The sequence below is a fragment of the Lycium ferocissimum genome, unplaced genomic scaffold, assembly GCF_029784015.1.
Source record: "Lycium ferocissimum isolate CSIRO_LF1 unplaced genomic scaffold, AGI_CSIRO_Lferr_CH_V1 ctg12095, whole genome shotgun sequence".
Taxonomy (NCBI): domain Eukaryota; kingdom Viridiplantae; phylum Streptophyta; class Magnoliopsida; order Solanales; family Solanaceae; genus Lycium; species Lycium ferocissimum.
Window position 1 is genome coordinate 5182 of NW_026714182.1, and position 9818 is coordinate 14999.

Below are 9818 nucleotides of genomic sequence, written 5' to 3' on the forward strand. Positions count from 1 at the left end.
ACTATTTTTCTAGAGCCCCGGACTCGAGCCTCTAGCCCCACAGCCAGGGGCGGAGGACAGAGCCATGCGAGAGGCGGTGCAGTTATTGACCAGATGGGTGGCGGGTCGGAGCAAAGGCGCGAATCGAGGGCGGTGATCAGGCACGCGGGGTAGGCAGTTCGAGGGCCCGTGAGTTTTTGACTTGTAACCCTCCAGAGTTCTTCGGGACAAAGCCCGAAGAAGACCCCCAGGAGTTCCTTAGGGAGATGCAGCGCACCCTACGGCTGATTAAGGCCTCGCCGACGGAGTCAGTTGAGTTGGCCTCATACAGATTGCATGATGTCGCGGCCAACTGGTACGAGTCCTGGGAATTATCTCGAGGTAGAGGAGCCCCTTCTGCTGTATGGGATGAGTTCACGGAGGCTTTTCTGGGTCATTTTCTGCCACCAGAGCTACGGAGGGCCAGATTGGACAGATTTTTATTACTCGGGGCCGAGGTCGCAGTGTTAGGGAGTATAGTATGGAGTTTGACTCTCTGGCTCGGTATGCACCTACGATGGTAGCCGACATGACCGACAGGATGCATCATTTTATCAGGGGTTTGGATAAGTATTTGATCGATAATTGTCTAGCCGTGGCTGCCCAGCCGGGCATGGACATTGCCCGCGTACAAGCGTATGCCCAGGGCATGGAGGAGAGACATAGGGGACATCAGCCTGATCGAGATTTTGGCAGGAGTCAGCCCAAAAGCGGCTTGTACCGGGTATTCTAGAGAGTTCCGGAGCAGACCGCCCCAAGCAGATGGCGCCCATCCTCTCGGCCCGACACGGAGTGCACCTCCGCGTCCACCGGTCGGAGACCAGCGATACGGATATTCAGAGCAGCCCGAGCTCCGCAGCTTCAGATCACAAAGTGCATGAGGCTTGGCCGACGAGGCCACCTAGACCTCGTGCTCATGGCGATATCATCCCGGAGAGTGCTACCGTGCTAGCCGGAGCGTGCTTTTGTTGGCCGCTGTGGCCATGCAAGCTGAGAGATTGCCCGTATAAGGGTAATTTGGGGCGCGCAAAGTGCTCCTCACCGGATCGCCCGTCGGGTCATCATCTCGCTCGAGCGCGCCCCACGGGCAAGGTACGTCGACATCCGCCGGTCGCGGTAGAGGCCGGGCGGGCTTCCGGGGGCCGCCCCTCACACCGCATTTATGCTTTAGCCACCCTACAGATCAGAAGCATCTCCGCATGTGGTTGCTGTGTACTTTGTTGATCTTTTCCTGCATCGTATATGCATTAATAGATCCAGGTTCCACGTTATCATATATTTCTCCGTTGATTACTGATAAGATCGGGATAAAACCCGAGCCTATAGAGCCATTTGAGGTGGCTACTCCGGTGGGGGATTATATTATTGCCAAACGAGTATATAAAAATTGTTCGGTAATTATATGTGATCGTTGTACTAAAGAGGACCTGGTAGAGCTGGACATGACTGAATTTGATGCAATTATGGGTATGGATTGGCTATCTTCCCGTTATGCTAATGTTGATTGTCGGGGAAGGTAGTTCGCTTCCAATTCCCGGAAGAGCTGATAGAATGGGAGTAATGTAGCACGCCGAGAGGTAAGTTTATTTCGTACCTTAAGGCGAGGAAGATGATCAGAAAAGGCTATATTTATCATCTGGTTCGGGTACAAGACTTAAAGGCAGAAATGCCGACTCTCCAGTCAGTTCCAGTAGTCAATGAATTTCCAGACGTGTTTCCAGATGAACTTTCGGGTCTGCCTCCTAAAAGGGAGATAGATTTTTCTATAGATGTGCTGCCAGGTACCCAGTCCATATCTATTCCTCCGTATAGAATGGCGCCCGCCGAATTAAAAGAACTGAAGGAACAGCTGAAAGACTTGCTAGAAAAGGGTTTCATTCGACCCAGCACTTCGCCTTGGGGAGCTCCGGTGTTATTTGTCAGAAAGAAAGATGGATCACTCCGGATGTGTATTGACTATCGACAGCTAAACAAGGTAACTATAAAGAATAAATACCCTCTCCCCAGAATTGACGATTTGTTTGACCAGCTAGGCGCTGTGTGTTTCTCAAAAATAGATCTGCGATCCGGCTATCACCAGGTACGAGTACGAGAGTCAGATATCCCGAAGACAGCGTTCCAGACTCGATATGGCCATTATGAGTTCAGAGTAATGTCTTTTGGGTTAACTAATGCTCCGGCAGTGTTCATGGACCTGATGAATCGGGTATTTAGACCATTCTTTGACATGTTCGTGATCGTATTCATCGATGACACTCTGGTCTATTCCCGGTTGGAGGAAGCGCATGCAGATCATTTAAGGGCAGTCCTTGGGGTATTCCGTCAGCAGAAATTATACGCTAAATTCTCTAAGTGCGAATTCTGGATGACTTTCGTGACATTCCTGGGACATATTATTGGAGCTGACGGTATCCGGGTGGACACGCAGAAGATCGAGGCCGTAAAGAATTGGCCCAGACCTACGACACCCACCGAGGTACGCAGCCTTTTTGGGATCGGGCGGGTATTATCGGAGATTTGTGAAAAAAAATTTGCTTCAATCTCAAAGCACCTTTGACCCGATTGACTCGAAGGGAGCCAAGTTCCAAAGGACGACGCTTGTGAACGCAGCCTTCCAATTGTCGAAGGAAAAGTTAACCACATCTCCGCTTTGACTCTTCCGAGGGTCCCGACGGGTATGTTATCTATTGCGATGCGTCCAGTGTTGGCTTAGGTTGTGTCTTAATGCAGCACGGTAAAGTTATAGCCTATGCTTCCCAGCAACTCAAAAAGCATGAAAGAAATTACCCTACACATGATCTGGAGTTGGCTGCGGTGATTCATGCTCTGAAAATATGGAGACACTATTTATATGGTGTACATGTTGATATCTATACGGATCATAAGAGTCTCCAATATATTTTTAAGCAAAAAGAGCTGAATTTGCGACAGAGGAGATGGCTGGAGTTCCTGAAAGATTATGATGTCGACATTCTGTATCATCCCGGGAAGGCCAATGTGGTAGCGGATGCGCTTAGTCGCAAATCCTTGGGCAGTTTGGCAGATGTCCCACCAAAAAAGAAAGAAATAGTCCGCGAAGTCTGTCAGCTAGCCAGCCTTGGTGTTCGCTTGGCCGATTCTGGAGGCATTGGGGTTTCTGTCCGAGAATTTGCCGAGTCCTCCATTATAGAAGAAATCAAGCGACGTCAGTACGAAGATCCTATCCTGGTACGGTATCGAGATATAGGCCTTGACAGGGAAAAGACCCCGTTTGAGCTTACGCCCGATGGAGTATTACTATATAGGGGCAGATTGTGCGTACCTGACGTTGCACACGGCCTCACGGCAGGTAATGGGCGAAGCACATTATTCTCGATTCTCGTTCATCCAGGGGCCACAAAAATGTACCATGACCTCGGTGTGTTTATTTTGGTGGGATAATATGAAAAGGGACATTGCAGAATTTGTTGCTCAGTGTCCAAATTGTCATCAGGTCAAGATTGAACACCAGAAGCCCGGCGGATTGTTGCAAGAAATGGAAATTCCGATGTGGAAGTGGGAGGTTATCAATATGGATTTCATCGCAGGTTTACCCCGCACGCCACGAAAATATGATTCGATATGGGTTATTGTGGACAGACTGACTAAATCGGCCCATTTCTTTCCAGTTCGGACTACTTATTCCGCAGAGGACTACGCCAGACTGTATATTAAGGAGATAGTCAGGCTCCACGGCGTTCCTGTATCCATTATTTCCGATAGAGGTGCCCAGTTCACAGCTAATTTCTGGAGATCATTCCAAGAAGGACTGGGGACTCAGGTAAGCCTTAGTACGGCATTTCACCCGCAGTCTGATGGACAGGCCGAACGCACTATCCAGACGTTGGAAGATATGCTGCGAGCCTGTGCTATTGACTTCGTAGGTATTTGACGATCATTTGCCACTTGTAGAATTTGCTTACAATAACAACTACCATTCTAGTATCCAAATGGCACCGTACGAGGCATTATATGGTAGGAAATGCAGGTCCCCTATCGGCTGGTTCGATGTCGGGGAAACTAAATTAGTCGGCCCCGATATGATCCACAGCGGTGGATAAAGTAAAGCTCATTCGGGAACGATTGTTGGCGGCTCAAAGTCGACAGAAATCTTAAGCGGATAATCGCCGTCGACCTTTGGAGTTCCAAGTGGGTGACTGGGTATTCTTAAATGTGTCACCTATGAAGTGGCGTCATGAGATTCGGCGAGTAAAAGGGAAGCTTAGCCCAAGGTATATCGGACCTTATCAGATCGTCCGCAAAGTTGGAAAGGTTGCTTATGAACTGAATTTGCCAGCGGATTTGGAAGCGGTACATCCGGTATTCCATGTGTCTATGCTTCGTAAATTTATCGGCGACCCTTCTAGAGTATTTCCTGTAGAGGACATTCAGGTGACTGAGGAGCTGTCCTACGAGGAACAGCCGGTAGCCATTCTGGACCGCCAAGTGAGGAGACTACGCACCAAGGATGTGCCTTCGGTTAAGGTATTATGGCGGAACAACAACCGCGAGGAAATGACTTGGGAGGCCGAAGAAGAAATGAAGAAGAAGTACCCTCACTTGTTTCCGGCGCCCCCAGGTAACTTAAATTCCTATGTACTTATATAGATTAAGCAATGAAGTATTTGTGCTAGCCATAGTACAAGGAACTCTTCCCTAAAATATTTATAAACCCCTATATGATCAATTTAACATTCGAGGACGAATGTTCTAAAGGGGGGAAGGATGTTACACCTCGCATTTTGTGCGTATTCGGAAAAATTGGAAATAATTCGGAATGGTAAGAAATAAGGCTTTAATTGGATCTTACTTAATGTGCATGTGATGTCTAAGGAAATATTGACGCGGAAATATTAAGGAAGGTTAATGGCTAAAATTGGAACCTTGTAAATTAGTCCCGTGAATTTCCAAGAGCGATCCGTCAACTATGGGCTAAAAAAAAAATGATGAAAATTGAGGCCCAAAGGAGAGGGTGGTGGCCATGCCATGGCTTGGCCCAAGCCCTTGATGTTGGTCATGTGACTTACATGTGACCAACTAATTATAAAAAAGAGTTAAGTTTCAAGAAAATTCAAGAAACATTTGAACAAGAGAAACAAGAGCAAAAAAAAAAGAAAAGAGAGAGAACTTTCGGCTGAACCTAGGGGAAATTCACCCATCAAAATCTTGCTCCCAAAATTATTCTCTTGTGGTATTTATACTAATTCAAGGTCCCTCTACAACGTGGTATAGTTATTTCGGAAGATAGACCGTTGGATTCGTCGTTTGGATAATTTGGTGGAGTGAAGAAGTTGGAAGAAAAAGGTAAGATTCAATTCCCTTTTAGGTGTTGTAAGGCCTTTGTTTATATTGTAGTATGTGGAAATGGGTAGAAATCATGTAAATATGGAAGTTGCATGGTGAATGTGTATGTATGCATATGGCCGAATATATGTTGTGTTGTATGGTTTGGATGAGTTGAATTTTATGTTGTATTCTAGTTGTGGTTATTGTGGAATTTGTAATGGAAATGAAAGTTGAATGAAAATTGGATGAAGTTGGAAAAAAAGACATGTTGGCCGTGTGATATTGTTATATCCGGCATTTTTGCGTATTTGGAAAATTTGGGAATAATTTCGATTTGTAAAGAATAAGGTCATATGTTGATTGGGATTAAGAGATGTGTGTGTTGTTCATGAAAAATAGTGGTGTGGAAATACGGAGGAAGGCCAAGGGCAAAATTGGAATTTTGGAAATTAGTTTCGGGAATTACAAAATATGATTCATAAGTAATTGGGCTCAAAAAAATAAGAGAAAATGAGGCCCAATTTGGAAGGGGTGGCCGGCCATACTTGGCCCAACCCATGAGGAATTAGTCATGTGATTTGTCACATGACTAATTAGTATAAGAAGATAAATACATGGGATCATTGTCATTTTCATTTGGAAGTTTCAAGAAAAACAAAGAAAAATCAAGAAAGAAAAAAAAAGAGAAAGGCCGTCGGCCATGGAGAAAGAAAGAGGAGAAAAGAAAAGAAAAAAATTCCCTAGCCTTCAATCTTGGTCCAAAAATTGTGATTCCCTTATATTCTTACTAAGCTCAAGGTGCTCTTCAAAGTGGTACAATTAGTTTGGCAAGAAAGTGGTTTTGGTGGCAAGGAAAATTCATTGGAAGAAGGTAAGGATTTCATGTTCTTTATGTGTTATGGAAGATTTGTTTGTGTTGTAATATGGAGAAATGGATAGAATTCATAAAAATATGAAAACTTCATGACTTGGCCGTGTGCATGCATGTGTTATGTAGCCAAGACTAGTTGATTTTCATGTTATATTCTAGTTGTAGTTGTTGTGTATTCTATATTGGAAATGGAAGTTGAATGAATTTGGTTGAAGTTGTGAAATGGGTATGGAGCCGTGTGGTGTGGAAGAGAAAAATGGAAATGAACTAATTATGTTTAATATGTTGGTTGTGTTGTTGTGTGATCCTTATAATGTAAATGAATGGTTAACGAGTTGAGTTGGCATTGAAAATGGTTGCGGATTGTTATGGGGAATTATATGATTTTCATATAGTTTTTATATAATTGTGGAAGTAAGGTTCTAAATGTGAATTATGGTTGTTGTTAAGGAGTTTGGAAGGAAAACAATGTAATTTTGTTGTTTTGTTGCATATGTAGAAGTTTGGGATGAATTACGGTTTGATGGAAATTTTGTATACTTTGTAGAATAATGAGAAATGTGTCCGAAACGTATTTGAATGGCCTTGAATTAGAGAATGAATATGAAAACGTTGATATTGGATGGAAAGCGTGAAGTTGGAATGATAGTTAATGCTTTGTGTAGAAAGAAAGACTATTTATGCTAATATATGTTTGTAGCGATTATTGGTGTTGTCGTTGTTGTTGATGGTGTTGTTGGTATATTGAGCCGAGCTACGTCTCGGGTGCTATACGTATAGGGGAGGTGTCGCCAAAATTTTGGTAGACAAGTATTAAACCAAGATTGAAAGTTGAAGTCTCATGAATAGTAACTGGTAAATGTGACCATTTGCAGATTCTAGGCGAAACGGGATTGGAGATAAAGCGAGCATAAGACGTCCGTAAGGTATGTAAAGCCTACCTTTTCTTCTTTTGGCATGTCCTAGACCTACTAGGTCGAGAACGGGACCTCGGGGATAATTCTGCTCCTAGAAATCTGAGTCTGGTTTTGAGCACTATTCATTCAGCGCAATTGAATTACAATTCTTACATTTGGTTATAAGAATGCTTAAACCTTCGTAACTTTCGCAAATGAATCCGAATCGCTCCGAAACTTTTATGGTTAACCTTATGGAGCCTAATGTTTGTGATTTCTGTCCGCCGCCTCGACTTAATCCGAGGTGGGCCCGCAAGTCCCGAAATTTCCCCTATTTGGTTGGTCTGACTCATTTCCGTACGATATAAAAAGGAAGTGTTTGCTTATGACTCTAAGGTCCGTTTGAAATGTCTTATAATGTTATTTGAACGCTCACCACTATGAATGATGCTATATTTTCCGAGAATGACCTACGATATGCTTTTCGAAAAAAAAATTGTTAACTAAAAGTCCGTAACCTTTGTACACTAATTCCGATTCACTCGATACTCGTTTTGAGCCTTGTGAGGCTATTGTATATGTATATGAAATTATGTGTCGAGTCTTGGGATTTACTTTTGATATGCATATGATTTCTGCACTACTCTGCTCGTGCCGACTATTATGATTTCGTTCGCCGGTACCCGGGCCGGTTATGTGATCGTGCGCCCTATGACATATTCGGCAGTATGATGTGTTACGGTTTCCGAGACCTCGCCATAGGGCCGGTTACCGTTTATGGTGCTATGATGTGATATGGCAACTGATATATTCTGATGATTTGATGTGTCTGATGTTATGATGTGTTCGGAGATGTACGGAGATTTGAAAACTTCTGGAGTATGATGTGCTGTGGCACCAGCGTCAGGGGGTGACCACGTTCCTGAGCTTTATGCATGATTTTTAATTGCATTCTGTACATTTGCATTCCGCACGAGTTTGATCCGTTACTTCGTATTTGTTCGTATCTTCGACTCCACCATGATTGGGATTACCGTACCTCCCGCTTTACATACTCGCACTTTCTTTTTTCGTACCGACCCCTTTCTTCGGGGGCAGCGTTTCATGCCCGCAGGTACAGACGCTCGGTTGGGCGATCCTCCGGTTTAGGCTACCCAGTCTGCTACTTTGGAGTGCTCCCTTTGATCCGGAGCCCATATTTTGGTATATGTTTTGCTATGCACATTCTGTACATTTGTAACTGTTCGGGTACGGCGGGGCCCTGTCCCGTCATATGTTCGTATGTTCTGTTCTGTTTGTAGAGGCCTGTAGTCATATTTGTGGGTCATGGGTCCGGTTTGTTCGTATGTGGTTTTGAGTTGCGTTCTTAAGCGGCCCCGTAAGTTATTATGGCCAATCCGGCCCCTATGTTTGGATATGTGTGTACATCTGGGCGATGTGTATTCCGCCACTCTTCTGATTTTGATGTGTATGTCTGGGCGATGTGCATTCCGCCAGTTTTGATTTTGATATGATGATTCTGTACGGGCGACCGCTTAGGATAGCGTTCGTTTCAGTATTTGTGTGATGTCTGCTATCAGTTATCGGTACGAATAATATCTGTTAAATCTGGATATGCCCTAATATGACAATTTGGTTCGTAAGTTTGTTTGGGTGCCTAAGTAGGGCACCAGTCACGGCCCACGGGGCTGGGTCGTGACAAAAGTGGTATCAGAGCGGTTTGTCCTCGGAATGTCTACAGGCCGTGTCTCGTAGAGTCTTGTTTATCGGTGTGTTGTGCACCACATCTATAAACAGGAGGCTACAGACATTTATGGTGTTGCCTTTCTTTGGATCTTAGATCGTGCGATAGAGCCAGCCGTAGGAAATGAATTCCTTTTTTTTACTAACCTTTGATTTCAGTCAAGAAGAATGGCATCGACAAAAAGACGTTGATTGATGATATTGGAAGCTATACAGTGTACAGGTAAGCAATGGTATGAAAGATGTATGTTGGGGAAGTCATTTGAAGTATGATTGAAATATAAAGTTGAAGGTTGAAAAGGAAAGTAAATAGGCAAGTGTTCGTTGCCGTCTGAGTTATGCATGTGAGGTAAGTCTCGACATTTTCATAATGTACTTGAAATTATTAGCCTTGTGTGGCTATGATACGCTATGATACGTGTGTATATATGTTGGCCCTGTGAGGCATTGTTGGTATTTCTGTGTACAGGTGTTGGGTTAGTAAGAAGTACAGAGGAACCTCTGCCCAAATTTTTTTTTCAGCATTATAAAAAGGAAAATGAGATATAAGTTCTTAACATGCCTTGGAAGTCGATATCGATAGAGTAAATCCATTACGTTGGATTAAAGACCCAGCGGTTAAAAGCAAGGGCGACTGAGGGGTCCCTGCCACCAGTATAAATCTAGAAACCCTGGACGAAAGTGAATATTGAAGATTCAGAAGGGGCAGTATGGTAATTGTATGGCTTAGATCGGGGTGGGACCCGCTACGAGAACTGTCCGAAAATTTACTAAGACCCCAATCTGCCCTAAATTGAGTGACAAAGGTCGTGTGGGGGGAGTGGACGTGACTATCCCAGCATTAAGACACTAAAATGCCTTAAAGTTTCGAGGTTAAGCGTCTTTGGGGCCAGAGCAATTCTGGGATGGGTGACCCCCTGGGAAGGAGACAAAAATTGTCACAATTGTAGGTATAAGAAATAAATGGAAATTTGGGGTAACCGAAA

At 44.1% G+C, this 9818-nt stretch overlaps 1 protein-coding gene across 1 annotated transcript; it reads left to right on the forward strand.

Moving 5' to 3' along the window:
• Positions 1 to 1684: 1684 nt before the first annotated feature.
• LOC132041873 (uncharacterized) lies at positions 1685 to 9055 on the forward strand (the record flags this gene model as incomplete). Its single annotated transcript, XM_059432558.1, has 4 exons — positions 1685 to 1799; positions 3666 to 3817; positions 4225 to 4615; positions 8992 to 9055. Coding segments are annotated over exons 1-4 (722 nt in total), but the record flags the coding sequence as incomplete, so codon positions are not given.
• Positions 9056 to 9818: the final 763 nt, after the last annotated feature.